This window comes from Planococcus citri, chromosome 3 (genome assembly GCF_950023065.1).
Source record: "Planococcus citri chromosome 3, ihPlaCitr1.1, whole genome shotgun sequence".
Lineage (NCBI taxonomy): Eukaryota > Metazoa > Arthropoda > Insecta > Hemiptera > Pseudococcidae > Planococcus > Planococcus citri.
In genome coordinates, this window is record NC_088679.1 from 77,776,268 (window position 1) to 77,789,794 (window position 13,527).

The following is a 13,527-nucleotide window of genomic DNA, read 5'->3' on the forward strand; positions in this document are numbered from 1 at the left end:
CCTTTCCTTGGACAATTTGAACTTTTTCGCTTTTTCAGTTTGAATCGATTTTTAAAAACTTTTTTTCACGTAATTCAGTAGAATACATTATAAATATTAATATAAAAGTAATAACAAATAGACACGAATAAATTTCATAACTTTTTAATTAATATTCTAGAAATTTAATATAACGGTGTCGTGTTGAAGAAGCGTCGCATAATCGATTTTGGCAAATGACCAAAATTTCTAAAAATGATAACAAGAACATATGATGAGATGAGATGATAGAAAAGACAATAGAAACGAGATTATTTCATATTTATAACTCTTTTAAAATTAATTATCAATGTTACTTATCAACAAGCAACGTTTTAATGTTAATATCGTCATCTTGTATTCATTTATGAAGCATGGAGACCGGTAAGATGATGCATATCGTACCCTGTGTTCTTACACCGGCTTCGCCGGTTTTGCCGGCTTTAGCTCTCTTATCTTGTAATTCTAGTCCATTAGCTCATTACGTTAAGTATTTCATTACTCAAAATCATTAAAAGTGATACGAACACTGTTTATTGATAACTTCGAAAACCATAGTAAATTAAATGAACGCAAATCTGTTGTTCTATCAGGATGCCAATGATAAGAATAACAAAGGTCGTCTGTGTTAGAGAATCCCAAGTTCTTTGTTTCTCTAATAGTATAATTTTGTTCTTTTTCAGAGTTGAAACCATGGTCGTGTGAACATTGTACGTATATGAATGAGCCAACATGGTTAGTTTGTGGAATGTGTTACAGAGAATGCACTCAAACCAACACAAACGGTATGTAGCAGTAAATTTTCGTCTATTTTCTTTACTGTCCGTAATATCAAGCAGTAATCTATACGTTGTATTTTCGCAGCTAAATTTGACTAAAATTTTATTACATGTTTGCTCAGGTATGGCAATAGATTTCCCCGTTATTGATCCCGAAGATCTTGTTGGTTTGGACGCTGGCCCCGAATATGCTCAGCCCACAGTAGCTGCGGTAAGTGCTGCTGCTGTTGCTGTATCGTCCAACGCCTCAAAGGTTTTTATTCAAGCTGCTCCTGCTGCCACAGTTGCTACTTCTAGCGCGTATATTCCTTATACTACCGCTTATCCTGTAAGCACTGCGAATTCTGTTCCTTTTAATCCCACATATGCGAATAACATTATTCCTTCTACTCCTAATAACGTAGCAGAAGTGAAGCCAACTACGTTCAGAGATGTAGGAATTAGTACTTCTGCCAATCTGGTCGCCAATGGTGCTAAAGTTTTCACTACCGTTCGTAAACTCGTTCCAGTTACCGTTTCTGTTACACAAACAAACGCAAAAGTTCCTCGTGTACGTGTAATTAATCCTAAATCGAATCCTTCTTATTTCAATTCGAACGGTGCTTTCGCAGTTACCTCCACTGCTACGTCGGTTCCTGTTTCTAATGCTAATAATTTAAATTCCTACACACTTAACAGCGACTCGCAAGTACCTCCGTTACCTCGAACTCAAGTTACTCGTCCTGTTCCTACGTACAATGCTAATGTCTCTACTAGATCTTTCACGATGCCTGTATTCACTCCAACCACTGCTGGGTTTCATTGTAACTCTATTAATAATTCGGGCGTTCAGGTAGTTCGATCGAGTCGTACCGAAACTCCTCTTACTTTTCCTAGCTATGCTGGTGCTTCAACTGTTACCGCTCACGCTTCTTCTACTCCTGTCGCCAGTGGTTTTTATGCTCCGTGTAATTCTGGTGCTCAATCTAGTTCTGCGAATTCTCTTCCTTTCGCTCCACAGCAACCTGTTATCAATTCGGCTACTCCGTCATTTCAGCTTGGTCTTCCCAATACACCTATTAACGTCGCTTCTGTTACCAATACTTACGTATCTGGCCCTGGTATACCTCCTGTTACTAGTACTGCCACTTTTAATGGTGCTGCTCGTCTTACCACTGCTGCTTTTGCTGCTGCTTTAGCGACTGAAATAACACCAGGTTGGTAGTTACTTTTCGTTTGATCAAATCACCGTGTACTTTGATTATGTAATTTGTATTGTTGGTAAGGTGATAACGAGATATTATGTAGTAATTTAGTGTTGAAATCGTTATCGAATTCAAATGGGATAATTTGTTCGTGTTTTTTGTTTTTGTTTCTGCGCTGAACATGGAAATCGTTGTTTATTTATTGCTGCTACACGTGGTGAAGATTGTTCTGAAGTTGATTATTTTTTTAATAGGATGGGTGTGTTCGAGCTGCAAGTCTATAAACGATAATTTTCTGCTGCGATGTAAAGATTGTGATACGAAGAAACCCGAAACCTTACCGAATGTGCAACCAACTCCGGATTTATATTTCAATCCAAATAATAATCCAAATGTAGTCAACGATGCCTTCTTCGAATGCCCTCAATGTTTTTTATTATTTGCTCAAAGTGAAGGAATGATTTTAGAGCATTGTGGCCATAAATTTTGCAAGTAAGTATCCTCAAATTTACACGATATAAAGAGTCGAACTGTGACTTGAACGAACGGTTTGTTTTTGCGTAGGAATTGTTTAAGAGAATGGATTAGCTACAGTGCAGATTTGCAGCTTAGATGTCCCTTTAAAATCAAAGGAGTTTTATGTAATAGTCTTTTGACTTATCAAGAAGTTAGCTCGGTGTGTATTTTTAGTAAAAATGAATATAATCATCTTTCTTGGTTCGCGTTTTCGCACAGTTTGCTTCATAATGGTTGTTACTTTTCCAGATATTGAATTCAGAATATGTTGCGATCGATGACACGAAAGTAATAACTGCTCGATCAGGTCAACAAAATGGCATTCCTGATCCACCTCAACAGAATATCATTCCTGGGCCAGCTCAACCGACTGTAGGTCAAGTTTTACAAGTGTCGAATGTCGTAGCCGATCCATTCCAACAGAATACAATTGCTGTAAACCGGTTTCAAGCAAATATCGTTCCAGTTTCATTTCCGCAGAACATCGTACAACATCCTCCTCAGCAGAATATTGCAGCAGGGCCGTCTCAAACGAATATTTGCCCTGTTTCACTTGCTCAGAGTCTCGTACCGGGTTCATTTCAACATAATATTGCTGCAGGACCACCTCAAACTAATATTTGTCCAGTTTCACTCGCGCAGACACTCGTACCGGGTTCATTTCAACATAATATTGCTGCAACGCCGCTTCAAACGAATAATATTTCAGTTTCGAATCTCGTACCGGGTTCTTTTCTACAGACTGCTGTTCCAATTCAAGCGAATATCCGTACAAAGTTACCCGCACCCGCGCAGAATATCATTCCAGCAGCACCTCGACCAAAGCAGCCTGTTAATCTTGGTCTGATTGATTTATGTAGTGATAGTGAAGATGAAACCAATGTTGCTGCTCCTATTCCTCCTGTTACTGTTGCAAGAAACCCACCTGCGAAAATCATTGGGGTAGGTTTTCGTACAAAAGTGGTATATTATTTTGAGTCATTCCTCTCATATGTTTTTTTTTAATTTTGTCGTAGAATGAAATAAATTATCAAGAACTGCTGGAATTAGAGAACGAAGTATTGATACCGAATTTAGAGGTTTTCGAATGTACTATTTGTATGACTGAACAGAATCCAGGCGAAGGAGTAGTAATGAGAGATTGCTTACATATGTTTTGCAGGTATAAATATCGTATCGAACGGTTGATTTTTTGGGCTAATTTTATATCATTTATAAAATACGTATTTTATTATCATAGGGATTGTTTGAAACAAGCAATAAAATGCAATACAGATGCGGAAATGAGATGTCTATACGGCGATGGAAAGAATCGCTGCGATAGTACGCTACAAGATCGAGAAATTAGAGCGGTAAGGAATCTTTTTCACTCGATACGAACAGTTCATAATGTTCGGATTTCGGTATCGATGTTTCAAAATGTGCTTGTTGTTTAGCTCGTTGATGCGGCGGATTTTGAAAAACATTTATCAAGATCGATCAAAGAAGCAGAGAATAAAATTCAAAACACGTTTCACTGCAAAACAGTCGACTGTGTTGGATGGTGTGAATACGAAGAAGAAGTCACTGAATTCGGATGTCCTGTTTGTTCCCAAACCAATTGTATTAATTGCAAAGTACGTTCGATTAATTTATTCGTGTCATGTATCTTGAAAGAAGATCATCGCATTCAACATCAAATTTGGTATTTTTTTACAGGCAATTCATACGGGTATGGATTGCAAACAGTATCAAATAAACATACAACTTAATTCAGCGAAAAATCCCGAAGATGCTAAGACTAATAAAATGCTGCAGGTAAAAATGATGTGAATTTTCGGTCGTATCGTATCGTATTATCTTTTTTAATATTTCGTGTTGTTTTTTTTAGACTATGTTGAAAAAAGGCACGGCGATGAACTGCCCGAAATGTGCAATTATTCTAAGTAAGGTAACTGGCTGTGATTGGCTTAGATGCTCAATGTGCAAGACTGAAATTTGCTGGGTTACTCGTGGTCCACGGTGGGGTCCTAAGGTGAGCACGATCGATATCTTCAATTTAAAAATCATCATTTTTTGTCATCGCGATTTTCATTTGTAGGGCCACGGTGATACTTCCGGAGGATGTCGTTGTCGACTTAATGGGAAATATTGCCATCCGAAATGCGGAAATTGCCATTAACCCGGCTTGCTATTTATTGTGATTCTTTCGTAATTTTTTGTGAGACTTTTGTATCTAGTTTTATAATTTACTCGTTTACTACTTTTTTAATACCGATCGTGTGTTCGTTTGTGAAATACAGTTTTTTGTACGAAGATAGTTGTGTTGGGTTTTAAATGTATTGATGCTTCAGTCGTGGAATTCTTGTTACACCGAAAGGAGTTTCTAAATTCGGATATCGATTCGTTTGTTCGATGGGAAATATTGGATTTCTGTTGTTGGAGAAATTCCGATAACACGTTGATTTTCTGCGAATACAGAGAGAGAGAGAGAGAGGAGCTAACTTAATGTTGATCATCTTTATTACGTTGATACAGATTTTCACACAGGAAAATAGTAAATATCATAGGTAGTTCCTAAATTTACTTATTACGCGAATAAATGCATCGATATTAGCTTAAATTTGATAAAAAAAAATAATAATAATACCCTCCACGAATGAGAGAAAACAAAAAATAACCTGAAAAATCATAATTAGTGGCAGTAGTTACATTTTGGATGACATTTGACTCCGTTCACTCCACAACGGCATCCAGCCGTAGTATCTCCTTTACCCTGAAAACAAAAATAATGAAAATGGTGAATTATATTATTCACTTTTTGTTGCATAACGACGAAAAACTCATACCGCTGGTCCCCATCGTGGTCCTCGAGTTACCCAACAAATTTCCGTTTTACACATCGAACATCTAAGCCAATCACAGCCCCATTTCTTCATTAATATGATATCACAGGTTGGACATACCATAGCTTCTCCTTTTTCCACCATTTCCTAACACAAAAGAGGAATTAGTATTCTTAGAAAATATCATAAAACGTACTTCAACGATCACAAATACTGAGAAGTTTTCCTTTACGTAGGCAACTCAGACGTACCTCGAGCATATTCCTCGTTTTGCTGGTGTCAGCATTATTCTCAGATTCTTTTCGAGTCATTTCTTGATACTGTTTACAATTCAATCCACCATGAATGACCTTTTCATTGGAATAAAATTATTATTAATCGGTAATAGAACTGAAACCGCCGACTGAATTGAGTTAATCTCGTACTTGACAAGTGAGACAGTTTGTTTTACGACAAACCGGGCAATGGAATTCGTTTACGTTATCTTCATAAATACACCATCCGGCGCAGTTTGGCGTTTTACAATGAAAGGCATTCTTGATTTTATTCTGAGCTTCGGATAACGACCTAGCTAAGTGTTTTTCGTACGTATCGGCATCAACCAACTAATTAAAAATGAGTGTATTTTGAAAGATTTTCTCATTAGCTGAAGGATTTTTTAATAGATCTACTCGTACGTTGATGTCTTACCGCTTTAATTTCGCGTTCTTGTAAAACACTATCGCACGAATAGGTCGCATTTCCAAACGGACACTTCACCTGTGCTTCGGTACTGAATTGAACTGTTTGTTGCAGGCAATCTCTGTACAGAAAAAAATAAAATGCGAACAATGTTCATACGTAATATTTAAGTCGTTTTAGTTACATTTAATGAATTTGATGAAAAAATTAGGTAGGTACTTGCAAAATGTATGCAGACAATCTCTCAATACAACGCCGTTATCTTGTTCACATTCCATCAGACAAATGCTACATTCGAAGTGTTCTGTATTTGTTATGAGATCGTTTTTCTCCAAGTCAATCAGTTCTTGGTAGTAGAGCTTCTTTTCGTCTTTCTTTTCGGTCTCGTGATTGTTATTCTGATTGTAATAAAAGATGTAGGTAGGTTATTAAAGATTTAATGGTAGTAAATAGAGCGAGTAAGTTTAATTATTTCAATTCGTGTTTGTGAAGTATGATTTCATGATAGAAAATATTGCTTACAATCAGGATAACTTACAGTTTCAATATGATCTCTTTTAGCTGTTCGCCAAGGCGCATGATTATAGTTTTGTTGAGAAGTTGAAGCCAAATCGTTAATATCCGGTATATTATTTTCATTGGCGTTAACGCGTTGTTCTCCACAAGCTGCACAAAATTTTGTATGAGTTTCATTTATCAATGTGCACAACGTACATTGCCAACCTGCGAGCAAAACAAAAAAATGAAGATAAAAACAAAATAGCAGCTGTAAAAAGAGATGATCCCAGATGAAAAGCTTATCTAGCTGTTCCTTTGATCATCGTAGTGAAATGATTGCAAGTATCGAAAAATAACTTTCAATAATACTTCTACATCATCATCAAAGATGGATCGTTTCAGTACCTGAAATCGGCAGTGATCCTGTTGGAATACGATTATCATCAGTTTCGTTGGGGATTTCCGGCGACGGTGTTTGACGTTCATTACTTGCGTTCCTTTTCGCAGGAGTTGTAATGATTGGCGGAATATCATCAACGGGACGATCATTGACTTCGAGATTGCCCTCATCTGTTTCAATGTCTACGTTGTCATTGTCATTTTGAAGTTCGAGAATATCACTGAAAGATATTTAACGCAGAATTAGCGATTAGATTGAGTAACAAAATGCCAAATTTGAAAAAATTCCTTCGAAGAAGAGCCTTCCAAGACAAAGTATTTTTTGTAAAATGTTATCAATTTAGAAGAACCCTTCAGAGGACAAAATTGGATGTGATCAGGTATGGAGTCTGAATAGATCTGTTCTGATCTAAACCCCTGGTCTGATCAAGTTGGATCCAGGAAATGTCTAGCTCAGATCAGATGGGGTCTGACTAACTAACTCTTAATCGAAGGAGCATTTAGCTTTTTAAGATTTGTAGCTTCAAGTAAACAGCTATGAAATCTTACATTTCGTCATTAGGTGTTTCCAACTGCAAATTGGATACTTGGAATTGGAGATCTGTTCGTACGTTCTGTAGTCCAGTATCAGTGGTCGATTCGTTGTTGAGGACTTTGAGGACATCTGCAGTATTTTTATCAGTAGGAAGTGGGTCAGCTGTAATGTTTTCATTTATTTCTTTGTCTGGAATAATAATTAACAGAACATCAATCAGGAAACACTTCTTGAGAAAATTCTTCAAGGACACTCGAAAAATTTCATGATAACAGTAAATCAACACAGATGATCAGAAATTAAATATGAATTCTAAAAAAAATGAAGCATTACCTGGAATTGGTTTTCCTTCGTCTTTCGTTAAATACACATACAACGGTATCCCTGTTTGGTCGATTCCTAAATCGTATAAGACGGCTGTTTCATCATTCAAAACGAGTTTTTCAGATCTCCATTGTTGACGCTGCGCTGGAATTTTGAACTCGTCGGATAATTTCAACTTCAGCTGCTCGACCGTGGTCGTGTTGTGAATTTGCAGCGGTATCGGTCCTCGATTATGATTCGGTTCTTTAATGTACACGCTTACACTGTAGATATCAGATTGACTAAATTAATACGAAGCAGTCGCAGGTAAAATAATACCAATTTTCAAATGATTACTAATGATCTACGACTTACACAAATGTATTGAGCGGATTAATCGCCGATGAATTGGTATTTTCTGTTTTCAAGTTCGAAGATCCGGCACGACTAGAAGTACCACGTCGAGTCATATGACAACTGACTTTCAAACGAGCTAATTCCCTGGCTATGTTGGCTGCTTCGTGATGTTGACCATTTGCAATAGCCGTTTGTAATTTTTTCAATAATCTGTTGATCGCTAGAACTGGCACGTTATTGTTTTCTACTGCAGTCAGCTTGGATTCATCTAGAATTCATCGAAAATCGAACCATAGTAAGTTAAACGGTTACACATTCCTTCAATGTCTAGTATTAATAATCATGTCGATAAAAATCAATCATACTTATGTGTTTTCTTTCATTTTGAGGGAACTGGAACGCATCATTTTCATCTGCATCGTCATTTTCTTCTTGTTTAGTCCTCAGAGATCTCCCAGGTCCAGGATTCGTCGCATTCGTTTCTAAAAGGGAACAGATATTTCGAGTGAGTAACGTAGATATTCAAAACTACTAATTGCATATGTTTAGGAAGGAATAAGGAAAGTTACCAGCGTTGTTCGCTACCGCTAGATTGCTGCTCCGTGTAACGTTGGGCGAATTGATAGCTGAGGAAGATTTAGTCGATGGAATATTACCTGTTCCTGAAGTACTTGGAACTGAGGTATTCTCGACAGAACTTGAAGATGGACTCGAGATTATCGAGTCAACTTTGTTTATTATTTTCTCATCAGCTTCGATGGCTAATCTTCCACGTCTACTCGAAGACAACGAATTCTTCAGTTCTTTCAAAATATCGCACAGCATTTTCCTATCTTGATCGTTATAATATTGCAGCGTTTGATTAATTTGAGATTTCATTTGTTGCGCTCCGTTTAGATTATTCGTCGGCGACGAACTCGTATTGAGCGAAGACGTGTCAAGTTTTTCGGTCGAAACGCTAGCTGCGGCGATAGATGAGTAAAACTCTCGTCTCTGGGCGTTTCTTTGACTGTTCAAATCATCGTATTTTATTTTATTTAATTTGAAATTATTATAATCGTTTTTTTGATCCGTTGCAACGGAATTTTTAACGTTCAGATGGATCTTTTGGATGGAATCATCTTTCTGTTTAGTAATATTATTTGTATTTGATTTCTTGGATGAGTTTTCTTTTTCAAAATCAACGAAGTAACGTTGATCTGTAGTCCGGCTGCTGACCGAATATGGGCGCCATTTTTTACATTTTTCGCAAATGAATTTCCACGAAGGGTTTTCCGAATTACATTGCGGGCAAGACCACGAACTGAAAGGTTTCTGTACTGGTCGAGGTATTTGTTGGAGTTCATTCTGGGTTGAAACTTCCTCCCTGTTGGGTTTAATTGGTATAAGTGCATCGGTGGCAGTGATCTGAGTACGTTTTTCCTTTAACGGTGACAGTTTCGTATCGTTGATTGTTTCGAAAGATGAGGATGATTTATTCAGTATTTTTTTATCATCTTTTTTTCTAATATTGCGATGATTTTTTTCGAAAATTTCACCAATTTTTAACATCGGTTTTTTATTTTTGTTCGCCAATAGATTGCTAGATTGCATCGGATATCTGGACCGTTCGGCCAGTTTATTAACTGAGGAAGAGCTAGATCCAGAAGCTAGAAATACATCGTCGTTATCGTTTCCTTCGCGAGATGTGGGTTTCGATGCGAAACCCGAATGAACGCCGATCTTGCTAACGCTACTGGTAAAATTATTCAATATCGATATCAAATCTTTATTCTTTTTAGCATTACAAGATGTACTTTCGTTGAAATTGAATCGTTCCTTGCGTGCAGCTTGGTCATTTTCCATTAAATCCGAATAGAATTTCGCTTCGGCATTGTTGATAGCGTCACGTTGCTGTTTACGTTGTTTTTCGAGTATTTCACTCGCTTGACGATCCAGTTCGCTGATATTAGCCAGTACGGAAATTTGCGAATGTCTTTTGAAAATATCATCATCTGTTCGTCTAAACCGAGCTATACCGCTTTCCAACATCCACTGGTCCATTTCATCTTTACGACACGAATTTCGTTTTTCTCGAAAACTACTCAGGTTGTTATGGGTGTTGACTTTGACGCAGCTTCTTTTATACCAAGGTTTTGGAGAAACCGCTGGTGTAGGTGGACTCGACGGAGATGCTAGTTTTGGTGAGTCGCTCTTGTTGGTGATCTCTACGCTGTGCTTGTTAGCTTTGAGAATACCTTTTTCTAATTTTAACGAATCGTTGCAGTAAGTTACAGGTTCGTCGTCTTTTGGGTCTGGATGAGAGAGAACGTTGATTGATGATTGATGCTGAACTGCTTGATCAGCGTTATTGTGATCGTTGTTCATTGTTCTAGGTGGTAAAGGTGCCTGACGTTTCTTCTTTTTACGATACGAGGTGGCTGGCTTTCTGGCAACTATGCTGATGACTCGATTTTCATCATTTTCATAGTATTCGTCGTCGTCATCTTCGTAATGGATTCTAGTGTTTATTCGTCTATCCCCGTTGATAACTTTACTCTCGTTATCGGTGCTGAGATCGTTACCGTTGAGATGATTTAAGACACTGGGTGGTTGAGGAGCTTTCCTTTTACCAGGTCTGTAACAACGTTTACGTTTATTAGGTATAATCAGAGTACTAGTATCGTGCGATGCAACAGACCCAGCAGTTACGCAATTAACATCACTGGGAATCCAGAAATTGTCTATATTTCCAGTTGAATTCCGATTCAGTCGTTTAACACTGGCTATATCTTTGCAGTCACTTGATGCAGCTGTCGATCGATTTTCATTAGTAGCCAAACGATACCTACGTTGCTGTGGTAAACGATTTCCGTTATCAAGTCGACTATTGGATCGTTGCTTTTCCCTATCCAAAGCACCGTGGAGTTTTGGTGGTGGTGGCCTAGGATAGTTGAATTGACGCAGCTGATGGGGCGGAATAAACGCGAAACTAGTCGCTGTCGCTGAACTGATCACTGATTCTATGCTCTCCCAACGGCGACCAGCGCCAGTACCGACGCTGGCCAAAGAATATCGACTCGACTGAGGTGATCCTAGTGAAAATCTCGAATCGGCTACCCCGTTCACCTCGGTCAATCTATTGTTCGATACGCGGAATTTCTGGAAAAATGAGAAGATTCCGGCGCCTGTGGCAGTTTTATCTTTTTTCGCAGTTCGCGACCAGGTACGATTTATGTTGGTCGATGCGGTCGTCGCTGCATGCCCGGTACTCTCTTGAGAGCTATCCGTTTGCTTATTTATAGCCGACGACGAATAACATCGGCTTTCTAAATGCATATCACATTCGATATTCGTTACCGTACGAATATCGCTGCGTGACCGGTATCATTTTCATGTCCGAAATGTTTTTTCTTCTCTTCTTTTTCAGGGATTCTAGAGCCAGATGTTTTCTACAGTCTTCGCGATGGTCTGGTTGGGATCTGTATATATTGGAGATGTTTGTGGGGTTTCTATGAACATATTGAAGCGAGTACGTATTAGAAATTTGAAATTTTCGTAAAAATACTACTCGAGTGATTTTTTTGAAGCGAATTTAATTTTTTATGTCGAGATTTTTTTGGTACAGAGAATTAATTTTGAAAAATCGTTAGATAGGTAGGCGTTCTCATTGTTTTGATTTTCTCGACCGAACTACAGGTACCTATTTCAGAATATTTCATTCAGAAACAATTGCAAAAGTTGAATGGAGACATTATCTCTTGAATTTATTTTAATTTTTATCATTTTAATGGATAATTTTTAGTGATACAATGAATGGGTTTCAATGCTCCTTGGATTATTAGAGAAATTGACTAAAATAGGAGACTGATGTTTTTACAAATCTGAATTTGTGGATTTCAAATCATCTAAAAACTTACAAAACCTAGATATAAATTCAATTTCTGCTACTAACCTATCAGATCTCTAATACCTAGTTACCTACTACCTACTTACTCCATTATTATTAAAAACTCCAAGCTTAAGTACATAGATACCTATTTTCCTTAACTTTATTTTTTTCTAATTTACTTACTTTTTCAGTGAGTAGAAGATCGACAAAATGTTAATTCCCCCGGACCGCAGCAATCAAATCAGCGTCGCAAGAGTCCCCGTTTATTAACGAAGATGATTTTACGAGTACATATGGTAAGATAGGTACGTATTAATATCGAAATTTGTCTTCGAAGCACTTCACTCCACTCATATGTTTATCACATGCATCACGCTTAGCGAATCAAACATATTATTAGACCGCACATCGTTATTGAAATTTTTCAGACAAAAAAAAAAAACTCTAAAAACTCATGTCGAAATGAGCTAATCATTTCAATTTTGTTAGTATAAATTTTTGAAACGAGCCAACTGACCACACATATTCTGTACCAAGACCAACACACAGGCACGTTTTACGTTCAACTTTACGACGTATTCGCACGAACAAAAATACGATTTCAATGACTATATACTTACGCCATATACATATATTATACATATGCATATTGTAAAAATCTAATTTTAGCTACCATCCCTTCCATCTCTCTTTTTTTTACACGAAGATGCGCGCTGTGGTGCTGCTAAGACGCTGCGATGGGTTTTCTCTGTTCGCTTTTTTTATTTCTGCTTTTTCAATTCGTATATGTAAAAGATTCGCGCTGGTGTTTAACCTCTCGATGGTTACCTGCGTCAAGCGGTGCCGAGCTTGGAACGATGCCCCTGGATTTTTTATAGATACGAGTTAATTGTTTCGCTTTTTTTGTCATTTCGATTCCTTTTTTATGATCTCTGGTATAGCTGTCCTAGTTCAGTAAAAATATTTTTTTTAAAAAATTAATTGGATATTTGGTTTTTTTGTGGACCAAAAAATTCAGTTGGTTTTGTGTTGAAATGAGTCTAACAGGGGAAGGTTCAGAACAGTCACTCGTCTATTGTGTACTCGGAGGGGTACTTGACTTTTCGGTTTCCTGAAAATTATTGAGTGGAGGGCAAGAGTTTATGCAACTCTTGAACAGAAATTAAAAATTGTTCTCATGTGAAATATCTTACTAAAATTGAAGACGCTGTGAGCAGATGAATTTTTCAGGGCACCTAAAAATTTCAGTAATTTATCGCCTCCAACTCCGATTTCGAAGGTGAATTTCTCAGATTAATGTTGTTTGCTTGCCCCATAATGTCAATGAATTCTTCAGTCATGTCATAGCCAACCAATTTCAACCAATGTTCGCAAGAAAACGGTTAACGGTTTACACAGCCACGAGGTCGAATTTCAAAGTAGCGCCCCCCCCCCCCTCAATTTCGAGTAATAACGAACTGTTGTACAATTATTTGAAAGTGACCTTGCGACCTATCAAAATAAGTTAAAATTTCGCAAGAAATTCAAAAATTTCAACAAAAACTTTTTTGAGTATTTTTGA

General features: G+C 37.4%; 2 protein-coding genes across 2 annotated transcripts; one reads left to right on the forward strand and one right to left on the reverse strand.

The window, feature by feature from the left end:
• Nucleotides 1-179: 179 nt before the first annotated feature.
• On the forward strand, nucleotides 180-4,794 carry LOC135839455 (uncharacterized). Its single transcript, XM_065355476.1, has 12 exons — nucleotides 180-402; nucleotides 702-803; nucleotides 920-1,993; nucleotides 2,236-2,473; nucleotides 2,546-2,657; nucleotides 2,747-3,439; nucleotides 3,514-3,659; nucleotides 3,738-3,849; nucleotides 3,934-4,113; nucleotides 4,196-4,294; nucleotides 4,368-4,511; nucleotides 4,578-4,794. Exons 1-12 carry the CDS (start codon nucleotides 393-395, stop codon nucleotides 4,656-4,658), a joined length of 2,991 nt encoding a protein of 996 aa, XP_065211548.1. The 5' UTR covers nucleotides 180-392; the 3' UTR covers nucleotides 4,659-4,794.
• Nucleotides 4,795-4,981: 187 nt separating this feature from the next.
• Nucleotides 4,982-12,563, reverse strand: LOC135839453 (uncharacterized). Its single transcript, XM_065355475.1, has 14 exons — nucleotides 12,150-12,563; nucleotides 8,665-11,586; nucleotides 8,461-8,577; nucleotides 8,114-8,363; nucleotides 7,769-8,022; nucleotides 7,450-7,624; nucleotides 6,907-7,121; nucleotides 6,542-6,726; nucleotides 6,223-6,401; nucleotides 6,013-6,124; nucleotides 5,748-5,927; nucleotides 5,574-5,672; nucleotides 5,326-5,469; nucleotides 4,982-5,252 (listed from the first exon to the last, which is right to left on the reverse strand). Exons 2-14 carry the CDS (start codon nucleotides 11,411-11,413, stop codon nucleotides 5,172-5,174), a joined length of 4,740 nt encoding a protein of 1,579 aa, XP_065211547.1. The 5' UTR covers nucleotides 11,414-11,586; nucleotides 12,150-12,563; the 3' UTR covers nucleotides 4,982-5,171.
• Between the last annotated feature and the right edge of the window lie 964 nt (nucleotides 12,564-13,527).